The 26,317-nt window shown below is 38.6% G+C and overlaps 2 protein-coding genes across 4 annotated transcripts; both read left to right on the plus strand.

The window, feature by feature from the left end:
* Positions 1–1,169: 1,169 nt before the first annotated feature.
* Positions 1,170–25,318, plus strand: LOC130622952 (TNF receptor-associated factor 3-like). Of its 3 annotated transcripts, XM_057438411.1 has the most exons (6): positions 1,170–1,662; positions 2,239–2,297; positions 4,625–4,815; positions 21,625–21,775; positions 22,470–22,631; positions 22,875–25,318. In XM_057438411.1, exons 3-6 carry the CDS (start codon positions 4,652–4,654, stop codon positions 23,718–23,720), a joined length of 1,323 nt encoding a protein of 440 aa, XP_057294394.1. In that variant the 5' UTR covers positions 1,170–1,662; positions 2,239–2,297; positions 4,625–4,651; the 3' UTR covers positions 23,721–25,318. The 3 variants fall into 3 exon arrangements, with proteins under 3 accessions (XP_057294394.1, XP_057294395.1, XP_057294393.1); XM_057438412.1 differs by lacking the exons at positions 1,170–1,662; positions 2,239–2,297 and adding an exon at positions 2,318–4,086; XM_057438410.1 differs by lacking the exons at positions 1,170–1,662; positions 2,239–2,297 and having other exon boundaries at positions 4,110–4,815.
* LOC130622946 (uncharacterized) lies at positions 11,282–21,607 on the plus strand. The gene is made up of 2 exons (XM_057438405.1): positions 11,282–11,785; positions 15,055–21,607. Exons 1-2 carry the CDS (start codon positions 11,772–11,774, stop codon positions 20,897–20,899), a joined length of 5,859 nt encoding a protein of 1,952 aa, XP_057294388.1. The 5' UTR covers positions 11,282–11,771; the 3' UTR covers positions 20,900–21,607.
* Positions 25,319–26,317: the final 999 nt, after the last annotated feature.

Genomic DNA, 26,317 nt, shown 5'->3' on the forward strand with positions numbered 1-26,317 from the left:
TATGTGTTATTTCTGACATTATTATTATTGTTGTTGTAACTGTCTGGGTTGTGACTGTCAATGTTGTAACTTTCTACTAACTAGAATCACATAATAAGATGTATACATATTTGAGATATGTGTTATTTCTGACATTATTATTATTGTTGTCGTAACTGTCTTGGTTGTGACTGTCAATGTTGTAACTTTCTACTAACTAGATTTTACACCTTGCACGCCGTTGTTTTTCATATTTTGTCTGAAGTTTTGTTGGGAGGATTTCATGCGATTTGACATTTGATATTTTGTGTTAGATTTTAAGAACTTTTTTGTTAAATTATGACTTATATACTTTCTTTTTATGCATTTTCAGATTATTTTTTTTAGTAAAAGACATATTCAATATACTGAAATATTTGCTGATGTCATCAAAATTCAAATGACAGAACTTTTCAATTGTTTTTCTGCCTAAGTGGATTTTTCCACGGGCCTAATCGACTAGTTTTAAATATTTCGCTATTGTTTTTATTTTTATTTTTGAAGACGTTGCATTGCCGCGGTTTTGCGTTAGTCCGCGAAGAGACAGACAGACGACGGCTATTATTATAGAGACTAGTCGATAAGTGGAAAAATCCACTGATGCAGGATAAAAATTTTGATGACGTCAGCAACCTATCCATTAAAAATTTAGAATTTTTTTTTCAAGTTGCATCTATTGTGTAGAGATTAAAGCGCGGATCAAGAAAATGTATATGATCATGTGCTTTTGATATGAACGGTTAATGAGATATAAGGACGGGTTTTTGTTTAAATGTGTATACCTGTTGCCTTCATCATATAGATCTTAAAACGCTGACGAAGAAAATGTATAGGATTATGTACTTTTGTCAAACGGTTGCCAGAGATATCAAGGTTTAAAGGTTTTTTGATGACGTCATCAATCCGTCCATTCCAAGATTCGGGGACCCAGGTTTGGGAAACTTACCCAAATTGGTCCCAGGTAGTTCCTAGTTACCCACGCAGGAGATGACGTCAGTTATTTCCACCCGTTTCCAAGTTATTTAGCCTTAAATTTAAAAGTGCAATGCAATGGCTTCACTAATCTTAATATACTTCCCTTTGACGTCAATATTGCTCTAACGTCAAAGATTGCTAATTTACAGAACATATTGATAAGCGATGTTTTATAGACTTTATCAAAGAAATTTTATCCACTTTGTAAAAGTCACAGACAGACAGAACTGGCGTATTATTATATAGACTAGTTCTCAACCCGTGAAAAGATCCATGGGGTTGCCAGCGCTTTTTATATCGCATTTCGTGCTTCCGTAACATGACGGTTTTCTCGCAGATACACAGACAAAATACGGCTGCTATTAAAGAGAAAAGCTTCAAGCCTTATTCACATGTAAATAAATTTTTGTTGATCCTAAAAAACAGCAAAACAACGACAAAATGAAAGAAGGAAGTGAGGTGTAGGAAGGAAGTGAGGTTTTTGCTTCATTTCAAGAGGAAGAGGAAGTAACATTACAAAACATAACTTCTTGTTTTTGTATAAAACAAATGTTGAGAATTTTTATTTTATACGTGAGGATAATTATGAGCATCGTTAATAGTAAAATGATATAAATGATATCTTGGACAAAAATCCGGCATTTAATAGAGTGAGGCGTTTAATTAGAGGTATGAACAAGTAAGATTTTATTCTCTTACGTTTAAATTTTAGCAGAATCTGAATGTGATTATTTTTTACACGCCACAAATTTCCCCTTTTTGTGTTTTTTTGAGAAATAGGAAAATATACGAACAGTTATTTGGATGTTGATGATGTCATTGTAAAAACATAGTAAAAACAACTGCCTGGAAATGATTATTTCTTAGTGATTCTCGACTCAAATATTTTTGTTCTTGTAATCTATAAAGGAATTTAGCCTGATTACGTTCATAATGTGTTCTCTGATAAAAAATATCGTGCTGACTCATGTATTTAAGTTTCCTTTAAAAAATGAACGCCGCAGGATGACAGCTCAATTATGTTATGTTCTCAACATTGAGTGTTGTGAATATACACGATCACATGTGTTGTGGCTTAGATGAGCGTCAGAGGTAACGAGATAGTGAATTTTGTAAGAAAATTAAATGATAAAGTTAGTTTTACCCAAAACCATTAGGAAAGTAAGTTTCGTTTGCTATATTGTCAGATCTATTATTATTATTACCCAAGATTCCTGCAAGCCCTCTTTTTGTTTTATCTCGTAGATACAACCTGATCGTGTCGCTGTCTCAATATAAATGAGACAAAATGAATTGGAAATGAGGTTGGTTTTAATAATAACATGTAAATTCCGGATAAAAGCGCAGCTATCTTTTCCGTTTTTATGATCCATTTTTTGTTTTCGGATAATTCTTTCTAATCGATAAGATTTTGAAGTCAAGAAAGATAAAGATTTGTTTGTTCAGGGATGCTTCTTATAAAAAAAAGGAATTGATGGAACAAAACTAAAAATTTATTAAAACCTGACATACCATTTCCCGAAAATAAGTAAGTCTAATTTGTTGATTCTATCTTTGCTTGTTTTTTATATATGAATGACGTAACGAAAAACGACGGCTAGTTTGAAACACACACATACAGAACAACACATGCAAGCGTAGATTTTTGGGCAAAAATAGCAATATCGACTAATCTACGAAATAACGGGATAAAACAATCGAGTTCCAGTTTTATCACTAAATTTCAATAAATTGTTCTTGAGAATGATTAGAATAGAGGGCTTAATTTGACACTACAGACTGACAGACAACAACAACATCTGCTTTCTGGTCCAGTTCGAATTTAGTGTGTTGAAAATAGCCGCCTTTGCAGTCGCGAAAGAGTATACAAGTAATTTAACGAACACAGGAAATACAAACGAACTAATTTCTTTAACAAGCCATACAGTGTTTTTACAGTATTATTCTGTGTATACTTTTGCTTTTACGAAAACTAAAAGCGCGTTGTCATCTTCAAAGATATTCTTCCCTCCCACGTGCTTGTTTCAATGGAACTTTGTTTTCGGGTGAGTACAATGTATAATCGATACGATCTTTCAAACACTAAAATACTCTACGAACAGCATAACATGACGTTGTCCGCGGTCAGACTAATAATTAATGTTGTCTTAATAAAAATTCAAATAACGACAGTCTGTTTAAAAGAGAACACTGTAGTCATGCTATTCGTGGGAAACTTGGATAAAGAAAGTCAACTCCCCGATCCCTCTTAAACAACGAGAGAACCTATTATAGTGTTGCTACTAAATAAATTCATTTGTGATCAATTTCAACATATAAACATTTTCCACTCCCGACTATTAGATTTCGAGTTTAAAAGAGATTTCTATCTTCTGCCCTCCCCTTCGCCCCAACCTTTCACAACTAGGCTTCACATTGTTTGCGAACGCTAGATTTAATATTAACAAAAATCATTAGCAGGACAAACCATTGGGTTGTCGAAGTGACAGGCGGTTTTACTACGAACACATCCATTTAACCATCAAGTGTATATTTTACAAAAAAAGTCTAAAACTGACTATTGCGTAATGCGAGTCACGTTGTGGTAACCCAAAACATAAAGTAAGTTTATCTCTCTTCAAAAACTTAAAAATTTGCTGAACATAACGATAAACATACCTTTGCAACAAAATCAAAGGGAAAGTTACAAAACTTGATACGCGAGAAGAAGTTTAATTGACTGAGTGACTTTCTTTTCTTCCGTCATGTCTTGAAATAGAAATTTAAGAAGTGACCTCAAGTATCTGTAATGTTTGAACCCAACAGATTCCATATTTGGAGGTTTTACCAAATAAGGAATAAATAAGTTATATTGATTCTTAATACTAAGTAGATAATGAAGAATAATTCGTATAAAAGCTTGTTCGTATACATTTTGATACTAAAACCCTTTTTAAAAGTTAAAAGTCAAATTAATGGAACACCAGGAAATTTGTTTTTTTACAATTGGTTTTAACACTGGTCAAACAGTATTCCATGTGTAACGTAATGTAAAAAAAAAACAATCTTTATTGCATTTATTCAACACAGTGATTGTTAAAGCCTGGGAAAAAGGTTGGTGCTTTGTTAATTTTTCTTTTTGTGTTTTTTTATTGTTATTATTCAAGTCCCATAAAAAAGTAATTTGCTTTTGTTTGTTTGTTTGTTTGTTTGTTTGTAAAACTGGTAAAATAAAAAGACTAATAGATCTTTTGATTAACCAATTCGGCATGGAACTAATGTTTGAATCTTTATTTATTCGTAAATTAGTTTCAATGTCTCTTTTAATTCGTCACCTTCTCTTGAAATATAATACTGAAATTATCTTAAGGATATCAAGTAGTAGGGGCGTAAAAATTTTTCTCAAATTCATTTAAATTCATAACTTTATATTAATAATTTAAACATTTGCCAACAAAACTTTGCATGTTTTTACATGGTCATCCATACGTAAAAAAGCTGGACCATGGAAGTGGCTATTACTGAAATCTTTTTTTTAAATGGATTTATAATACTTCTGCGATCTGTTGTTTATATTTTTAAATACAGGAATAGATGTATGACTGTTATTCTCAACTTTTGTTTTGACCACTCAAAACTCTTTTTTTTGCAGAATACACAGAAAGAAACTATTATTTTGATGGATTCATGTGATGATCAAAAAAGGAGTGGGTACGAAGTTAATTTAATCGATGATTTACCACAAAGATTAAAATGTCCACTTTGCAAGAATCTGATAAGAAAACCCATTCAAACACAAAGAGGAGAATTGGCATGTCAATTTTGTTATGACGTCAACAAAAGGTATGGTTACGTGGTTTTGCTCTTGTTTGTTTTGGGAAAACAATATTGTTCATATTCCATGTTTGATTTTTGCGTTCTACCAACCTCTTCCCCAGGGTTCTTCTACGCCTATGATGTGCAAATAAGATGGCTTAGTCGTCAGCAAATTTATTTGGTAAAGGGGACTGAGAAGAAGTTTAGTGTTCAACAGCTGTTTAAAGCGTTTTAAATTCACCAAAAATGCATTTTCGTACCCACAGCCTGTCCAGTGCTGACGGCAGCATAGAATAAACATAGAAAAACGTTGGGAACGAAGGTGATATTTTCTTATTCAAAATGCAATTTAGAAATTATAATGTTTTGTTTGTTTACACTATCGATGCATTAAAACAACCTTGTTCTCATGACCTTTAGCGTTTCTTTTTGATGACGAGATTATACCTATCGTATGCACAATTCACATAATATATTTTTACTGAGAAAGTTGATTCATTAACCCTTAGGCTACGGAACAAAGGCGAAATGCCGATATACTATCTATTGGTCATAACTCGTGCTCACTCAACTTTAACATATGAAAATAGAGGCCCCTAGGTTGAGGTTGCAGACGCCCAGAAATCGCATAACGAAAAATTTGTCAACGAAACGCAATGGATATTTCTAGTTTTTCGAAAACATGTTAAGCAGTTTAAAGGTTGAAGGCTACGCAAATTTTGCACCTGACTGCGCTATTCATGTCTTGTACACGTATAGCTGCAATTAGGTGAAAAGTAACCATCCTTATGTGTTACTGCGCGTTGTTGTTCGGTTCACATAAAAAGACAGAATTTTGTAAGATTCAACAGTTTCTTTCCAATAATAAAGTACAAATCCTCAAAATCCGTAGTAAACTGTTCTCGCTGTTCACAACGCTAAGCAACTTTTTTACACAGAAATACAACTCTATTTATACACAAAAGTGACACAAAAACATAACAATTACTGCACAGCTACGATACGCACGACTAACACACACAATGACATTAGCGCACCACAAGGGACAACTCAAACACACAAACTATAATTGTCTCTAAACGAAATCCCATAGGGGCCATTTCATCTGGCTCCCCTCAAGTTCATCTTGAAAATTGTGGCTCCTCGTCGGGGATTCGATATTCTAACAATTGTATCAATTTCGTGATTGGTCGATCCAATATTGTACCAGCACGGCTACCAAGCTTCACGCTACAACTCCGAACCTTTCCATCTGCACCCGTTTTTACAGCCACCACTCTTGCCAGTGGCCACCGTCCTCTTTCACAATCCTCATTTTGCACCATCACTATATCACCAGCAGCAAAATTTCGTTCGTTTTTATTCCACTTTGTTCGTGTCTGTAGTGAACACAGATATTCGCATTTCCATCGTCTCCAGAACATATCCAACACATACTGAGCTCTTTTCCACTGTTTCCTGCAATATAACGACGCTTCTTCAAAATTACCAGGAGGCGGTAAAACTACCTTTGATTTCATCGTTAGAAGAGCAAGTGGTGAAATTGGTGTTGCACTGTTTGCATCGCTGATTGCTTCGACGCATAAAGGTCTAGAGTTAACGATACTTTCTGCTTCTGTTAAAATAGTGTGCAGCGATTCTTCACTCAAACGCGAGCCATTATGATTGAAAAGATCTTTTAATATTGCGCGCACAGATCGAATCTGGCGCTCCCATACTCCACCCATGTGCGAAGCAGCAGGTGTATTCCTCTTCCAGAGAATCCAATCACAACCAACACTTTGAAGGAATTGTTTAACTTTCGCATTGTCCATTTGTTTTAATGCCTTTATGAACTCGGTCTCGGTGCCGACAAAGTTAGTGCCGTTGTCGCTTCTCATCGTTCGAATGTTTCCTCTTCTAGCAACAAACCGTCGCAAAGCTAGAATGAAGGAGTCAGTTTCCAAGGTGTTGACAACTTCAATATGGACGGCTCTGCTCGCCAAACAGGTAAAGAGGCAACCATATCTTTTTACAAACTTTCGATATGGTTTTATGACCAATGGCCCAAAGAGATCCACTGCGCAGTATGTGAAAGGTGGGCATGCGTCTACTCGATCTTTGGGTAAATCTGCCATGACTTGCTGGCCAGCTCTTCCCCTCAATATTCTACATCGTACACAATGATGAATCAACTGTCGTACTGCTGAGTTGATGTGTATGATCCAATATCCACGTTGCCGAATTTCTTGCAATGTTATTCCTCTCCCCGAATGGTGAGTGTTTTCGTGGCACCATCGGAGCACAAGTTCGGAAAACCAACTTTCTTTGGGAAGAATAGCAGGATATTTGAATTGATACGCTTCATCCATGTTGCACAATCTTCCACCAACTCTGAGAATTCCATCATCGTCAATGAAAGGACTCAATTTGTATAATTTGCTGCATTCTTTCAAAGCAGACTTCTTAATTTTGTCGTTTCGTCGATCTTGTCTCCATTCCTTTGAAGCAAGAGCTTTAATTTTAGAGGCAAAGTGTTGTTGTTGTACTAATTTTATTAAACATTTTTCGGCTCGTTGAAGATCTTCAACGCACAGCACTGGGGGACTCGCCTTCTGGCTTCTTCTTGTCATCCCATGACTTGGGGCTTTTATTTTCATCTTCAGAATGTCGATAAATCGACCGACCAAGGCCATGACCCGTATGCATTTCTGTAGCCTGGAAATTCTTCTCTCGAATGTACATAAGATTCCAGAATCAGTTGCTGAAACAAATACTGAAACGTTACGTTTAAATTCGGGATCATCAGTGACATTGTTTTTCGCTGGATCGTAGGCAGCTGGCCATGCTTCCCTTTCTTCCCAGAGAAACTGAGGTCCCTTGAACCATCTACTACTCTTCTCTACATGTTTCAAACTTATGCCTCTCGAGGCATCATCAGCTGGGTTTTCATGGGAAGGAACGTGATTCCATTGATCCAACGAAGTATTTTCTTGAATTTGTTGAATTCTATTTGCCACAAAAATATGAAAACGTCTTGATTCGTTATTAATATAACCCAGTACTACGTTGCTGTCTGTCCAATAACATTCGTAGTCTACGACAGGCATTTCTTGCTTCAACATTACTCCGACCTTTACGGCCACAGTTGCTGCTGTCAACTCCAACCTTGGTATTGAAACCATCTTTATTGGAGCTACTCTCGATTTTCCAAGGAGTAAGCAGCAGTTGACGTTTCCTTCTACATCTCTGATGCGAAGATACGTAGCAGTTCCGTAACCTTCATTGGATGCGTCTGAAAAATGATGGAGGGACGTTGACTCGATCTCTTTGAAATGAAGTGGCTTGACGCATCGGTTAACTTCCAGTTTTTCAAGAAGGACGATATCTAATCGCCATCTTTCCCAAGCGCTTCGAAGAGGTTCAGAGATCTTTTCGTCCCATGATGTTTTTTCTTTGCAAAGATTTTGCATAATTTTTCTACCCTTCAACAAGAACGGCGCTGCTAATCCAAGCGGGTCATAAATTGAGCTTATGGTAGCCAACACCCCTCTCTTCGACAGAGGTTTGTCTTGCATGGTTATGCGAAAACCTAGTTTGTCGTCCTTTATCGAACAATGAACACCGAGGGCCCTTTCGATCGGCAGCGATTCGTTTTTCAAGTCCAGGGACTTTATGTTCTTTGCGCGTTCTTTAGTAGGAATGGAATTGATAACCTCTCTGCTATTTGATATGAACTTTGTGAGGCGGAAGCCACCTTTGCTGCAAATTTGTATCGCTGATTTGATGATTTTGATGGCTTCTTCGATACTTTTCACGGATTTCAAAAGATCGTCGACATAAAAATCCTTCATAATAACTTTCACAGCCTCCTCACCAAATTCACTTTCGTTGTCTGTTCCACTTCTTTTCAGGGCATAGTTGGAACAACTTGGGGAGGAATTTCCACCGAATATATGGACAGTCATGCGATGATCTACCAAATCTTTAGAGGTATCCCCATCAGGCCACCAAAGGTATCGCAAATAATCCCGTTGATTCGGCGGCACCTTAACCTGATAGAACATGGACTCGATATCCGCCATAAACGCTACTGGTTCCAACCGGAATCTACACAGAATTCCAACTAGCAGATTTGTCATATCTGGGCCTTGCATGAGTCGTCCGTTCAGGGAGACGCCTTTGTATGTAGCAGTACAATCAAATACTACTCTGATCTTCCCAGGCTTACGCGGATGATAAACTCCATGGTGGGGAATATACCACACATGACCAGGTTCCCCTTTAACTTCCTGCTTTGGAACCATCTCAGCGAAACCTTGGGTCGTCAGGTTGTTCATGAACGTGAGGTAATCCTCTTTGAAGATCGAATTACTTTCAAGCTTCTTCTTGATCCATTTCAGCCTTGCCAAGGCCTGACATTTATTATTTGGAAATGGAAGTTGGTTTATTAAAGGCAGCGGGAGTTGATATTTTCCATTTACAAATTTTACTTCCTTTTCCATTAGTGATAAAAATTTTTGGTCGTGAATGGATACGTAATCACTTTTAATATTCTTGAATGCGTTCATTTCTGAAAAATCAGCATCGTACATTCTTTTCAGCATCCCCTCAATTGTTACATCCCGTAATTCATCTTGTTGAATTAGGTGAAGTGCAGCAACTTTGTCAGTGGAGGAATCTTTCACAGCAATTCTGTTGCATCGAATTTTCTGCTTCTCCCCTTTGCGACGAAGCAAAGGTCCGACAAGACTCCATCCCAACCTTGTTTTTAACCCATATGGTCCATTTCCATCGGATGGAATTACCTTTATCGGTTCTAGCGCTTGTGGGCAATTGGCTCCAATAAGCAAACCAATCGGTATTCCAGGATCGTATTTGTGAAAGGAATGCTTTATATGTCGCAAATGAGGCCATTCAGCAACTTTCTCGGGAGTAGGTATTTCCATGGGATCTATTGGAAGATGTCTTCTACTGTAACAACTCTGTATTGTTACTTTGAAATCTCGTGTAATGGGCTCTACCATCAAACCGGTTATTAGACAAGAATCTTCACGACTCTCGCTTGTGAGAGTCTTCACGACGATCGTCGACGAAATACCGGTTAAATTCAAGCGATGAACGATTTCATCGGTTATGAACGTACCCTGACTGCAATTATCCAACATAGCATAGGTGGTGATTGACTCAGCAGACTTTGGATGCGACAACACCACAGGCACTACAGACATGCTGATGATTTCTACGTTGTTATCTGTCTTGCAACAAACAGATTTCTTCGTTCTTGCAAATGCATTTGAGATTTCAGGCTCCTCACCTTCCTTTTTATCATTATTTTCCTTGTCGTTCTTGTTGGTCCTCTTTGGTCGGATGAAACCATGCAAAATGGTTGGGTGCCTCTTTTTGCACGTCTTGCAAGACAATTTGTTTTCGCAATTTCTTGCTTGGTGATTGCTGGTAATTGGTTCCAAACACGCGAAACAAAGCTTCTTCTCCCAAACAAATTTGTTTCTTTCCTCTACGTCTATTTTCATTATTTTTCGACAATCTTCCAATTTATGTTTGTTCGAACAGTAGAGACAATCTCTGGTGACGCCCGTCAGGTTTGTTTTAAGTTTGGGTGGATCTTTCTTGTTTTTCACGTCATTATCCTTTTTATTCTTCATTTCACTGATGGCTTCTCTAGAGTAGAGAGGATCATTTTCAAGCGTTGTCTCTTGCTCCATGAAGTCAACAAAATCCCTCAGCTCCGCTTCGTGATGGTTTTTCCGACGGACGTTGAGAACCGTCCGATTCCATCTTTGTTGCAAGGCTTGTGGGAGCTTTGATTGAAGTTGTCTGAGGACTTCTGGAGAGTTTAGTTCGCTTTTTATTTGTCTCTCCAAACCACCGTAGCATTTTATGAGGAACGTATAGAACTTTCTGAACGCTTCAGAATCACCAGCACGGAGAGTGGGCCATTCTCTGAGCTCCTTTCTGTAGGCATTTGCAATTCTGAATTGATCACCGTAGGTTTTCTTCAGAAGATCCTTTGCTCTTGAGTAGCAATGTTCTGATGTATCATATATACAGCTTTTGATCAATTCTTTTGGCTCACCAGTTGTGTAATTGATCAGGCGAGTCAATCGACCTTTATTACTTTTGATCTTGGTCTCAACAACTGCTTCAAATGTGGTCATGAAGTATTGGAAGTCAAGCACATTTCCATCAAATGGGTCAATTTTGATGTCTGGTGCACTTTGCTGTAGCAGTAATTCGCATAACACCCTTTCTGTGTTATTTCCAAATGGGTTTGGAGATTCCTGCTCATTGGTAATGTTCCAGTCTTTGTTAACATCAACTGAATTATCGACCACTTGCGGTTGCGCGGTGTTTTGTGGCACGTCAGGAAGAAATTTGGGAATTTTCTTTACCAACTTTGGATGACTAGCGCCTTCATAACCGGAGCCAATGACACCTATACAACCATTATTCACCCAAGATTGGCACTTCGCATATGAGCGGATTTGTTCATCATCCGTGTCCAATGGTCTTGAGAAATGACTTTTTTCATCTTCGTCCTTGGCTTCTTCATATATGCTGAGTTTTGCTTCTGCCAAAGCAACCTGCTCTTTAAGCTCCAATCTTTTCATGCTTGCTTCAGCTTCCAGTTTTGCTTCTAAAAATGACGCCTTTGTCTTCAGTTGCGCTAACTCAGCCTTTTGATCCGCAGCACGACTACGCAAGGAAGATACTTGCGAACGACCTGAAGATCTTGTCTCTTTCGAACGTGTCGAGGGCGATCTGTGCGATCTATGCGACTTTCCAACTGACTTCGGGTGAATAATAACATCAGCTTTTAGGCTGGTAGTTGCCCGATCAACAACGGGGAACTTTGATGATTTAGGAGTTGTGAATCCAAGAGCGTCATCTCTCAACAGAGCATTTGTGTTTTCGTCAGCATGAAGCTTTGATTTTTCATACTGGTTCCACGCCCATTCATTTCTTTTTAGCCAATCATTACAATGATGCTGAAAGAGTCGAACCCTATCCTCAAGTCTAGTCAATTCTGCATTTAAATCTTCCTTCAGTTCTTCTGAATTCGCTAATGCCATACATTCATGGCTGTAAGCTTTAAATTCAGACAGTTTTACGCCAAGGATGTCCACGTTGTTAAAGATGAAGGCATAATTTTCATCCGATAAAGCAATATCCATTTCTGCAATCAGTCGATCAATCTCAAGGAGCACCTTTCGCTTGAATGATTCCTTCAAGGAAAATATATATTCCTTTCCCTTGCTAGTCATTTTCTTGGTCCGAGCAAGTGGGAGAGTATCTGAATAAGACATGATATGACGGAGATAACGTCACCAAATCTACAGCAGCTTGAACCAAGCAGAACCAAATAAACGTTGGTTGAAGAACACGAGACAAACAAATTGCCTCACTACAGCACAGGACGACGGGAATAACAAGATTGCAGCACGTCGAAATGTGGATATGACGGAGATAACGTCACCAAGACTACAGCAGCTTGAACCAAGCAGAACCAAATGAACGTTGGTTAAAGAACACGAGACAAACAAATTGCCTCACTACAGCACAGAACGACGGGAATAACAAGATTGCAGCACGTCGAAATGTGGATATGACGGAGATAACGTCACCAAGACTACAACAGCTTGAGCCAAGCAGAACCAAATGAACGTTGGTTGAAGAACACGAGACAAACAAATTGCCTCACTACAGCACAGGACGACGGGAATAACAAGATTGCAGCACGTCGAAATGTGGATATGACGGAGATAACGTCACCAAGACTACAGCAGCTTGAACCAAGCAGAACCAAATGAACGTTGGTTAAAGAACACGAGACAAACAAATTGCCTCACTACAGCACAGGACGACGGGAATAACAAGATTGCAGCACGTCGAAATGTGGATATGACGGAGAAAACTTCACCAAGACTACAGCAGCTTGAACCAAGCAGAACCAAATGAACGTTGGTTGGAGAACACGAGACAGACAAATTGCCTCACTACAGCACAGGACGACGGGAATACCAAGATTGCAGCACGTCGAAATGTGGATATGACGGAGATAACGTCACCAAGACTACAGCAGCTTGAACCAAGCAGAACCAAATGAACGTTGGTTAAAGAACTCGAGACAAACAAATTGCCTCACTACAGCACAGGACGACGGGAATAACAAGATTGCAGCACGTCGAAATGTGGATATGACGGAGATAACGTCACCAAGACTACAGCAGCTTGAACCAAGCAGAACCAAATGAACGTTGGTTGGAGAACACGAGACAGACAAATTGTCTCACTACAGCACAGGACGACGGGAATACCAAGATTGCAGCACGTCGAAATGTGGATATGACGGAGATAACGTCACCAAGACTACAGCAGCTTGAACCAAGCAGAACCAAATGAACGTTGGTTGGGGAACACGAGACAAAGAATTGCCTCACTACAGCACAGAACGACGGGAATACCAAGATTGCAGCACGTCGAAATGGGGATACAACGGGATAACGTCACCAAGACTACAGCAGCTTAAACCTATCAGAACCAAATGAACGTTGGTTGGAGAACACGAGACAAACAAATTGCCTCACTACAGCACAGGACGACGGGAATACCAAGATTGCAGCACGTCGAAAATGTGGATATGACGGAGATAACGTCACCAAGACTACAGCAGCTTGAACCAAGCAGAACCAAATGAACGTTGGTTGGGGAACACGAGACAAAGAATTGCCTCACAACAGCACAGGACGACGGGAATACCAAGATTACAGCACGTCGAAATGTGGATATGAAGGAGATAAGGTGACGTCAGGGGTTTGGTGACCAGGCGTGAAATAAAAACGAATGATGTTTTAGTCGCTGACTTCTGTTTCGGATAAACTAAAAGAAAATTGTTGTATTTGCTCACCGAAATATCTTTCTGCTTTCTTTGATGATCATCTTTTTGTCGAGAGTAAATTCTTCTTATCACGTCCTGTACCACGTATAAATTTTCTCGAACCACTACTACAGCAACTTGAACCAATCAGAACCAAATGAACGTTGGTTGGAGAACACGAGACAAATAAATTGCCTCACTACAGCATAGAACGACGGGAATACCAAGATTACAGCACGTCGAAATGTGGATACAACGGAGATAACGTCACCAAGACTACGGCAGCTTGAACCAATCAGAACCAAATGAACGTTGGTTGGAGAACACGAGACAGACAAATTGCCTCACTACAGCATAGAACGACGGGAATACCAAGATTGCAGCACGTCGAAATGTGGATATGACGGAGATAACGTCACCAAGACTACAGCAGCTTGAACCAAGCAGAACCAAATGAACGTTGGTTGGAGAACACGAGACAAACAAATTGCCTCACTACAGCACAGGACGACGGGAATACCAAGATTGCAGCACGTCGAAATGGGGATATGACGGAGATAACGTCACCAAATCTGCAGCAGCTTCAACCAAGTAGAACCAAATGAACGTTGGTTGGAGAACACGAGACAAACAAATTGCCTCACTACAGCACAGAACGACGGGAATACCAAGATTGCAGCACGTCGAAATGTGGATATGACGGAGATAACGTCACCAAGACCACAACAGCTTGAGCCAAGCAGAACCAAATAAGCGTTGGTTAAAGAACACGAGACAAACAAATTGCCTCACTACAGCACAGGACGACGGGAATGACAAGATTGCAGCACGTCTAAATGTGGATATGACGGAGATAACGTCACCAAGACTACAGCAGCTTGAACCAAGAAGAACCAAATGAACGTTGGTTAAAGAACACGAGACAAACAAATTGCCTCACTACAGCACAGGACGACGGGAATAACAAGATTGCAGCACGTCGAAATGTGGATATGACGGAGATAACGTCACCAAGACTACAGCAGCTTGAACCAAGCAGAACCAAATGAACGTTGGTTGGGGAACACGAGACAAAGAATTGCCTCACAACAGCACAGGACGACGGGAATACCAAGATTACAGCACGTCGAAATGTGGATACAACGGAGATAACGTCACCAAGACTACAGCAGCTTGAACCAAGCAGAACAAAAAGAACGTTGGTTGGAGAACACGAGACAAACAAATTGCCTCACTACAGCACAGGACGACGGGAATACCAAGATTACAGCACGTCGAAGTGTGGATATGAAGGAGATAAGGTGACGTCACCAAGACTACAGCAGCTTGAACCAAGCAGAACAAAAAGAACGACTCTTTCAGCATCATTGTAATGATTGGCTAAAAAGAAATGAATGGGCGTGGAACCAGTATGAAAAATCAAAGCTTCATGCTGACGAAAACACAAATGCTCTGTTGAGAGATGACGCTCTTGGATTCACAACTCCTAAATCATCAAAGTTCCCCGTTGTTGATCGGGCAACTACCAGCCTAAAAGCTGATGTTATTATTCACCCGAAGTCAGTTGGAAAGTCGCATAGATCGCACAGATCGCCCTCGACACGTTCGAAAGAGACAAGATCTTCAGGTCGTTCGCAAGTATCTTCCTTGCGTAGTCGTGCTGCGGATCAAAAGGCTGAGTTAGCGCAACTGAAGACAAAGGCGTCATTTTTAGAAGCAAAACTGGAAGCTGAAGCAAGCATGAAAAGATTGGAGCTTAAAGAGCAGGTTGCTTTGGCAGAAGCAAAACTCAGCATATATGAAGAAGCCAAGGACGAAGATGAAAAAAGTCATTTCTCAAGACCATTGGACACGGATGATGAACAAATCCGCTCATATGCGAAGTGCCAATCTTGGGTGAATAATGGTTGTATAGGTGTCATTGGCTCCGGTTATGAAGGCGCTAGAAGTCATCCAAAGTTGGTAAAGAAAATTCCCAAATTTCTTCCTGATGTGCCACAAAACACCGCACAACCGCAAGTGGTCGATAATTCAGTTGATGTTAACAAAGACTGGAACATTAACAATGAGCAGGAATCTCTAAACCCATTTGGAAATAACACAGAAAGGGTGTTATGCGAATTACTGCTACAGCAAAGTGCACCAGACATCAAAATTGACCCATTTGATGGAAATGTGCTTGACTTCCAATACTTCATGACCACATTTGAAGCAGTTGTTGAGACCAAGATCAAAAGTAATAAAGGTCGATTGACTCGCCTGATCAATTACACAACTGGTGAGCCAAAAGAATTGATCAAAAGCTGTATATATGATACATCAGAACATTGCTACTCAAGAGCAAAGGATCTTCTGAAGAAAACCTACGGTGATCAATTCAGAATTGCAAATGCCTACAGAAAGGAGCTCAGAGAATGGCCCACTCTCCGTGCTGGTGATTCTGAAGCGTTCAGAAAGTTCTATACGTTCCTCATAAAATGCTACGGTGGTTTGGAGAGACAAATAAAAAGCGAATTAACATCTCCAGAAGTCCTCAGACAACTTCAATCAAAGCTCCCACAAGCCTTGCAACAAAGATGGAATCGGACGGTTCTCAACGTCCGTCGGAAAAACCATCACGAAGCGGAGCTGAGGGATTTTGTTGACTTCATGGAGCAAGAGACAACGCTTGAAAATGATCCTCTCTACTCTAGAGAAGCCATCAGTGAATTGAAGAATAAAAAGGATAATGACGTGAAAAACAAGAAAGATCCACCCAAACTTGAAACAAACCTGACGGGCGTCACCAGAGATTGTCTCTACTGTTCGAACAAACATAAATTGGAAGATTGTCGAAAAATAATGAAAATAGACGTAGAGGAAAGAAACAAATTTGTTTGGGAGAAGAAGCTTTGTTTCGCGTGTTTGGAACCAATTACCAGCAATCACCAAGCAAGAAATTGCGAAAACAAATTGTCTTGCAAGACGTGCAAAAAGAGGCACCCAACCATTTTGCATGGTTTCATCCGACCAAAGAGGACCAACAAGAACGACAAGGAAAATAATGATAAAAAGGAAGGTGAGGAGCCTGAAATCTCAAATGCATTTGCAAGAACGAAGAAATCTGTTTGTTGCAAGACAGATAACAACGTAGAAATCATCAGCATGTCTGTAGTGCCTGTGGTGTTGTCGCATCCAAAGTCTGCTGAGTCAATCACCACCTATGCTATGTTGGATAATTGCAGTCAGGGTACGTTCATAACCGATGAAATCGTTCATCGCTTGAATTTAACCGGTATTTCGTCGACGATCGTCGTGAAGACTCTCACAAGCGAGAGTCGTGAAGATTCTTGTCTAATAACCGGTTTGATGGTAGAGCCCATTACACGAGATTTCAAAGTAACAATACAGAGTTGTTACAGTAGAAGACATCTTCCAATAGATCCCATGGAAATACCTACTCCCGAGAAAGTTGCTGAATGGCCTCATTTGCGACATATAAAGCATTCCTTTCACAAATACGATCCTGGAATACCGATTGGTTTGCTTATTGGAGCCAATTGCCCACAAGCGCTAGAACCGATAAAGGTAATTCCATCCGATGGAAATGGACCATATGGGTTAAAAACAAGGTTGGGATGGAGTCTTGTCGGACCTTTGCTTCGTCGCAAAGGGGAGAAGCAGAAAATTCGATGCAACAGAATTGCTGTGAAAGATTCCTCCACTGACAAAGTTGCTGCACTTCACCTAATTCAACAAGATGAATTACGGGATGTAACAATTGAGGGGATGCTGAAAAGAATGTACGATGCTGATTTTTCAGAAATGAACGCATTCAAGAATATTAAAAGTGATTACGTATCCATTCACGACCAAAAATTTTTATCACTAATGGAAAAGGAAGTAAAATTTGTAAATGGAAAATATCAACTCCCGCTGCCTTTAATAAACCAACTTCCATTTCCAAATAATAAATGTCAGGCCTTGGCAAGGCTGAAATGGATCAAGAAGAATCTTGAAAGTAATTCGATCTTCAAAGAGGATTACCTCACGTTCATGAACAACCTGACGACCCAAGGTTTCGCTGAGATGGTTCCAAAGCAGGAAGTTAAAGGGGAACCTGGTCATGTGTGGTATATTCCCCACCATGGAGTTTATCATCCGCGTAAGCCTGGGAAGATCAGAGTAGTATTTGATTGTACTGCTACATACAAAGGCGTCTCCCTGAACGGACGACTCATGCAAGGCCCAGATATGACAAATCTGCTAGTTGGAATTCTGTGTAGATTCCGTTTGGAACCAGTAGCGTTTATGGCGGATATCGAGTCCATGTTCTATCAGGTTAAGGTGCCGCCGAATCAACGGGATTATTTGCGATACCTTTGGTGGCCTGATGGGGATACCTCTAAAGATTTGGTAGATCATCGCATGACTGTCCATATATTCGGTGGAAATTCCTCCCCAAGTTGTTCCAACTATGCCCTGAAAAGAAGTGGAACAGACAACGAAAGTGAATTTGGTGAGGAGGCTGTGAAAGTTATTATGAAGGATTTTTATGTCGACGATCTTTTGAAATCCGTGAAAAGTATCGAAGAAGCCATCAAAATCATCAAATCAGCGATACAAATTTGCAGCAAAGGTGGCTTCCGCCTCACAAAGTTCATATCAAATAGCAGAGAGGTTATCAATTCCATTCCTACTAAAGAACGCGCAAAGAACATAAAGTCCCTGGACTTGAAAAACGAATCGCTGCCGATCGAAAGGGCCCTCGGTGTTCATTGGTCGATAGAGGACGACAAACTAGGTTTTCGCATAACTATGCAAGACAAACCTCTGTCGAAGAGAGGGGTGTTGGCTACCATAAGCTCAATTTATGACCCGCTTGGATTAGCAGCGCCGTTCTTGTTGAAGGGTAGAAAAATTATGCAAAATCTTTGCAAAGAAAAAACATCATGGGACGAAAAGATCTCTGAACCTCTTCGAAGCGCTTGGGAAAGATGGCGATTAGATATCGTCCTTCTTAAAAAACTGGAAGTTAACCGATGCGTCAAGCCACTTCATTTCAAAGAGATCGAGTCAACGTCCCTCCATCATTTTTCAGACGCATCCAATGAAGGTTACGGAACTGCTACGTATCTTCGCATCAGAGATGTAGAAGGAAACGTCAACTGCTGCTTACTCCTTGGAAAATCGAGAGTAGCTCCAATAAAGATGGTTTCAATACCAAGGTTGGAGTTGACAGCAGCAACTGTGGCCGTAAAGGTCGGAGTAATGTTGAAGCAAGAAATGCCTGCCGTAGACTACGAATGTTATTGGACAGACAGCAACGTAGTACTGGGTTATATTAATAACGAATCAAGACGTTTTCATATTTTTGTGGCAAATAGAATTCAACAAATTCAAGAAAATACTTCGTTGGATCAATGGAATCACGTTCCTACCCATGAAAACCCAGCCGATGATGCCTCGAGAGGCATAAGTTTGAAACATGTAGAGAAGAGTAGTAGATGGTTCAAGGGACCTCAGTTTCTCTGGGAAGAAAGGGAAGCATGGCCAGCTGCCTACGATCCAGCGAAAAACAGTGTCACTGATGATCCCGAATTTAAACGTAGCGTTTCAGTATTTGTTTCAGCAACTGATTCTGGAATCTTATGTACATTCGAGAGAAGAATTTCCAGGCTACAGAAATGCATACGGGTCATGGCCTTGGTCGGTCGATTTATCGACATTCTGAAGATGAAAATAAAAGCCCCAAGTCATGGGATGACAAGAAGAAGCCAGAAGGCGAGTCCCCCAGTGCTGTGCGTTGAAGATCTTCAACGAGCCGAAAAATGTTTAATAAAATTAGTACAACAACAACACTTTGCCTCTGAAATTAAAGCTCTTGCTTCAAAGGAATGGAGACAAGATCGACGAAACGACAAAATTAAGAAGTCTGCTTTGAAAGAATGCAGCAAATTATACAAATTGAGTCCTTTCATTGACGATGATGGAATTCTCAGAGTTGGTGGAAGATTGTGCAACATGGATGAAGCGTATCAATTCAAATATCCTGCTATTCTTCCCAAAGAAAGTTGGTTTTCCGAACTTGTGCTCCGATGGTGCCACGAAAACACTCACCATTCGGGGAGAGGAATAACATTGCAAGAAATTCAGCAACGTGGATATTGGATCATACACATCAACTCAGCAGTACGACAGTTGATTCATCATTGTGTACGATGTAGAATATTGAGGGGAAGAGCTGGCCAGCAAGTCATGGCAGATTTACCCAAAGATCGAGTAGACGCATGCCCACCTTTCACATACTGCGCAGTGGATCTCTTTGGGCCATTGGTCATAAAACCATATCGAAAGTTTGTAAAAAGATATGGCTGCCTCTTTACCTGTTTGGCGAGCAGAGCCGTCCATATTGAAGTTGTCAACACCTTGGAAACTGACTCCTTCATTCTAGCTTTGCGACGGTTTGTTGCTAGAAGAGGAAACATTCGAACGATGAGAAGCGACAACGGCACTAACTTTGTCGGCACCGAGACCGAGTTCATAAAGGCATTAAAACAAATGGACAATGCGAAAGTTAAACAATTCCTTCAAAGTGTTGGTTGTGATTGGATTCTCTGGAAGAGGAATACACCTGCTGCTTCGCACATGGGTGGAGTATGGGAGCGCCAGATTCGATCTGTGCGCGCAATATTAAAAGATCTTTTCAATCATAATGGCTCGCGTTTGAGTGAAGAATCGCTGCACACTATTTTAACAGAAGCAGAAAGTATCGTTAACTCTAGACCTTTATGCGTCGAAGCAATCAGCGATGCAAACAGTGCAACACCAATTTCACCACTTGCTCTTCTAACGATGAAATCAAAGGTAGTTTTACCGCCTCCTGGTAATTTTGAAGAAGCGTCGTTATATTGCAGGAAACAGTGGAAAAGAGCTCAGTATGTGTTGGATATGTTCTGGAGACGATGGAAATGCGAATATCTGTGTTCACTACAGACACGAACAAAGTGGAATAAAAACGAACGAAATTTTGCTGCTGGTGATATAGTGATGGTGCAAAATGAGGATTGTGAAAGAGGACGGTGGCCACTGGCAAGAGTGGTGGCTGTAAAAACGAGTGCAGATGGAAAGGTTCGGAGTTGTAGCGTGAAGCTTGGTAGCCGTGCTGGTACAATATTGGATCGACCAATCACGAAATTGATACAATTGTTAGAATATCGAATCCCCGACGAGGAGCCACAATTTTCAAGATGAACTTGAGGGGAGCCAGATGAAATGGCCCCTATGGGATTTCGTTTAGAGACAATTATAGTTTGTGTGTTTGAGTTGTCCCTTGTGGTGCGCTAATGTCATTGTGTGTGTTAGTCGTGCGTATCGTAGCTGTGCAGTAATTGTTATGTTTTTGTGTCACTTTTGTGTATAAAAAGAGTTGTATTTTTGTGTAAAACAGTTGCTTAGCGTTGTGAACAGCGAGAACAGTTTACTACGGATTTTGAGGATTTGTACTTTATTATTGGAAAGAAACTGTTGAATCTTACAAAATTCTGTCTTTTTATGTGAACCGAACAACAACGCGCAGTAACATTATGGCTGGTTATTTCTTCCTTCTGTTGATAACTAAGTTACATTACAAGCTAGACATACGTTTACCAATGCTAAAATTTCTTCATGCTACACAACTCACTTCTTGTTGAGAACTACACATTCATTGGGCGATAACTATTTGACTTCTTATTTCAAGCACCAGAGGGTGTAATCTTGCCTTTTGGTACACACTCTTATACTCTTTATAGTTCCGGTCTGTATTTTACACGCTTTACACGCTACATAGTAATTTTTTCAGTTCTAACCTGCAGCAGTAAAATTGCTTTAAAATCACTTTAAAATAAATTTGGTTAAATGCTTGTTCTTATAACTTCTTATAAATATTATTTGTTTTCTGTATCAAATAAGAGAACTTTTTTCATGTTTATTTCCAGAGACAACATATGTCCAATTGATCACGAACCAATCACAGACAACACCGTGCACCGTGATCGATTTCAAGAACAGATTATCATGAAAATGAATTGTTATTGCATTAACAGAGAAAGAGGATGTGAATGGCAAGGTATTGTTGCTGAAGCGGAGGTATGGACGTTTTTGTGTTCTTTTTATACACACCACACTAGGAAAAGTTCCCGCTTGCTTGAAAGGGTGATGACGCAGAGAAGATGAGGTGCTGTTGCTTACGACGCTTCATCGGTCGAGTACAATTAGGCAACTTCACATAAAATAAATAAGCATCTCCAGCATTTAAAAATGATCATTGTCTCAGTGGTATTCTGCGACTTTTACGGTATGTGAAAATTTGCGAGGTTTAGTGAAGTCATTCAATCCAATCTTTTCTCTCCCGCATGATCCAAAACATAGAAACACCTCCTTATTACAGCGAAATTCTTTATAGCAGACACTCTCTATAACGAAACGGATGAAAGAAAAGTCAAACTGTCGTAACAAAACTTCTGTTTAGCAGAAGATTTACATACATTAAAAATTTTCCTCAGCGATAAGACAAATTTCTGTTTTTTTTAAAGAGAGAGTGCGTGCTCAAAATGATCCACACAAAATTTACTTAAATCCCTTTTTAGTAACAATTATTTTATCTCTTTTTTTAAATGTGATCAGTTTTTTTATCGAGCGAATTTCTTTCTAGCGATAGTAAGTTGTTTTCTTAGGTTTTTAACTTTCAGAGCTCCACTTTTTTTTGCCCTGTAAACTTTTGATATTGCGGTGCTTCATCTACACTTGTTGGTCATACACTGCATTTGACGATTTCATTTAGGATCATCATTCGCTTTGTCCCTACAAACCTTCAAATTGTTGTTTCTGTCAACTGGAGATAAAAGAAAAGTCCACAGATGAACATCTCACACAGTGTCCAACATTAATTGAAGTGTTCAAAGACGGAGCGTGTTTTTTTCACAGCATAGGATGTCCTTTTCGGGTAAGCAATGGCCAAACACCTCGCGTTTTTTCCGTAAACGAAATATCTTTAATATCTTTAGGAAAAAAAATAGTTAAAAAAAATAGTTAAAAAAAAATAATAATAAAAAAACAATGCACTATGAATGGACTTTAAAACTGGGCAAACTAATCATTATGAAATCATTTTTTCTTGGTTTTTTTGCCACAAGGTAAGTTTTTTTAACCTTTAAAACAATAATACTACAAATTTTGTTCTATTCAGCCTTCGTGTATCGAAAAACTTGCGAGACACTTACAACGTGACGCGTATCAACATACCTACTTGCAGCAAGTCAAACTAACTCAATATAAAACTGAATCAGAAAATCAACAAATGGAATACAAACAGATTGCAAATAATACCAAAGAGATGGAAAAAAGCTTCAAACGTCAAATTGAAAATTTAACATCTCAACTTACTTCCATTCAGACGCAAATGGTTAGGATGCAACAAAATCTTAGAGAGTCTGTAACTACAATATCAAATATTGAAAACAAACGACCAATTAATGGCGAGCACAAACAGCAGGATATGTTAAAGACATTTCAAGATTCAATTGGAGATGTAAGTGAGAAGATGTCAACAATTGATTTGAAACAACAATTACTTGAGAACACGACTTATGATGGCCGAATTTTGTGGAAGATTGATCAATTTGAACACAGGATGCAACAAGCCATTACAGGGAAGGTTACCGCACTACATAGCGCGCCGTGTTTTACAAAAAGATATGAATATAAATTTTGCGGTCGCTTGTATCTTAATGGTGACGGAATTGGAAAGTGTTCGCATCTATCCCTGTTCTTAGTAGTAATGAAATCAGAGTATGATAATTTACTGGATTGGCCATTTAACAAGCATGTTATGTTTCGCCTAATCAATCAACAGAATTATGAGAAAAGCATTCAAGAAAGTTTTCTTCCTGACAGTAACTCTTCTAGTTTTCAAAAACCAGTCAGAGAAATGAATGTTGCGGCTGGGTGTCCATTATTTATCACAAAAGAGAAGTTGTATGATGAAGGATTTGTGAAAGATAATTGCATTTTTATCGAAATATCTGCCAAATGAATCTTTTGAGCTGGATTTAACAAGAAGCAGAATTTTACTATTGACTTCTACACTGTCAGCATATACCATGAGGTTGATTACCTGCTGACAGTTTTGTAGATTTACTTCTTCAACACGCGATTTTTTAAAGATTAGATTCACTCGAATTTTGTTTATAATAGGAAAGTGGTTTGAACGCTAAAACAACAGGCTTGCTCAAGCAAAGAGGTTGTAAGTATTTTTAAGCGTCAATAAGAATTCTATTTATGCAAACTCAACTTCTTTCTCGAAATTTATTTTGTCAAGTCTTTTACAGAGTTTATGATATATAACATATTATAATATATAACATATTATAAGTTATTATATAATTGTTGTTGTCTTTTTTACTAACTCGGACGCAAAATAATGCCATTTGGTACACGAAATGCTTAGAGTGAGAAGTAATTTATATAAAGTATAGTACTGAGCCTATTTATCTTTTTTCATCTTAGTCTAACATATATTTATATAATTTATTGTTGTTTTTTATAATATATTATATTTATTATTTATTCGTTTGGTAAGAAGTTTCAAAGCGCAATTTATTGAAGAGTTTTGTGTGGTGATTTATCGTTCGTCTTTTGAGAAAGGAAGGATAAAATTGGTGTCCATTTGAAAGTTGCATTTTAACTAAAGAATTATTTGGCTACAACTACACAATTACTGTTCAATGAAATGAAATAAGTTATATTTCCAGAAAGGAGCACAAAGCTGTCTGTTGTGTCTATACTATTTATAAGTGCAAGGGAAAACTCATAAATTGCACACTAAATTTCAATCCAACGTTGAGATTTTCCCCACTCCTACCTCTATTTCTAAAATCCCAAGCACTCAGAGAACTCCTGTAAAGCGTGTTGACGATAAGTTTGTTCAATACTTTCTATTCTCTAAAAAATCGATGTTTACATTATGAATATTTAAACGTCAAAAGATACAACTTTTTTTCTCCCAAACGTTTCATTGACATTTAGAATGGTGCACTACGATTTGTGGCTCATCCCTAACTAATATATCTAACTATATATTTAAATATCGCAGTAATGTATAACTTTATTATTTGTTTATATATATATATTTATAACTTTATAGAGAGTATACTAGTTTATCTTATAAATTTTCGGTCCTCAAATGTGATTGGTCTAGCAAAGGTAACTACAAAAAGTAGTTTTCGCCATAAAAGTTTTAGGAACTTATTCAACTGCTTGAAAAATTTGTTGAAAATAAAAAAACGCTATGTAGGCTTGTTCTTCTGTTTAGCTTTTGTAAGCTTCTTGTGTTTAGTTTCCAAGGTTTATATTAGCACAGTTTTGTGCCAGTTAAACCTTGGTAGTTCTTTTCCGTTTAAACTTTTACTTACTTATATTTTGGCTTATTGTTATATGAAAAAACGTGTGCTTTCCTGAATGTAGAGATTGAAAAAAGTGAAGGGTTTGGGAAAGTTGAAACGACTCCTACAAATCACTATTAACTACTTGTAATACTTTTCTTCGATGTTCCAAACCCTTTACTTTTTCATTATATATTATTATATATATTTCATATTTAAAACAAAATTACATATTACCACATAGAACTAATGATTTATATTTTTTAATTCCCCAAAAGCACCTCTCACTAAAGCCTGTGACGCACCTTAGATCATTCGTAATTTCTCATCATTGAATAAAGTCAATTTAGAGGTCTCTTAACAGTTATTGCACTGTTACAAGCTATGAAATATGCAAAAACTAACAAGTGAAATATTTGAATTCTTCACTAATTGTTAGAAACTTTTTACTCGCAATTAACAAAGTTTTGCTTGTGCAGTTTCTTTATTTTTATGTATGTAGGTATGTTTTTTCCAAAAGTGTATCAACCACAGATAAGCCCCTATATTTCAAGTATCTCATTGTCCTGTTCGTAGGTTATACAAAACGAAGTTCTGCATTATTATTAGATCACAAAAGACTCATTTAAAACTGGATTCAGTTGGCAAAGTCATGGTTAGTTGCAGGAAAAATAACTGAAGCTAGTAACTTCTACTCGTTCTTTCAATGGAACAAATGTCCAAAATACGTTCCAAGAGACATTTTGTTTCAGTGATTACGAATGTGGAATACAAAAACAACGTGTGTAAAAGAGATAATTGTGAAGGTTAAGGAGGTCAATCTCCTGTCACATATGGCGCTAACGCAAACACAGGCAGCATTAAACTGCTTTGTTGATTGATATCAGCTGGATATCATGGATGTCAACTTTCTACGTACGATGCACGGAATTGAAGATTATTTATCACCATTGCACGAAGATGTTAAACACAAGTTTATTCCAGCGATTACTGGCGGTCATATCGTCAATGGCAATAAACGTAAACTTCTGGCTTTTCCTCCTTCGAATGTTTGGGAATCAAGATCTTTTCAGAAATTGCACCAATAGAGCACAGCAACTCTAGAAATATGACAACTGTCAACCAGATTTTAGAGACGAAGAAAAGAGAGTGAACAAACAACAAATCAAAACAGAACTAAGATGCAGACAACAAAATACACGTGATTTGTTGCGACTGGCAATGAGTGAAGAAGAAAAAGAATTAGCAA

The sequence above is a fragment of the Hydractinia symbiolongicarpus genome, chromosome 13, assembly GCF_029227915.1.
Source record: "Hydractinia symbiolongicarpus strain clone_291-10 chromosome 13, HSymV2.1, whole genome shotgun sequence".
Taxonomy (NCBI): domain Eukaryota; kingdom Metazoa; phylum Cnidaria; class Hydrozoa; order Anthoathecata; family Hydractiniidae; genus Hydractinia; species Hydractinia symbiolongicarpus.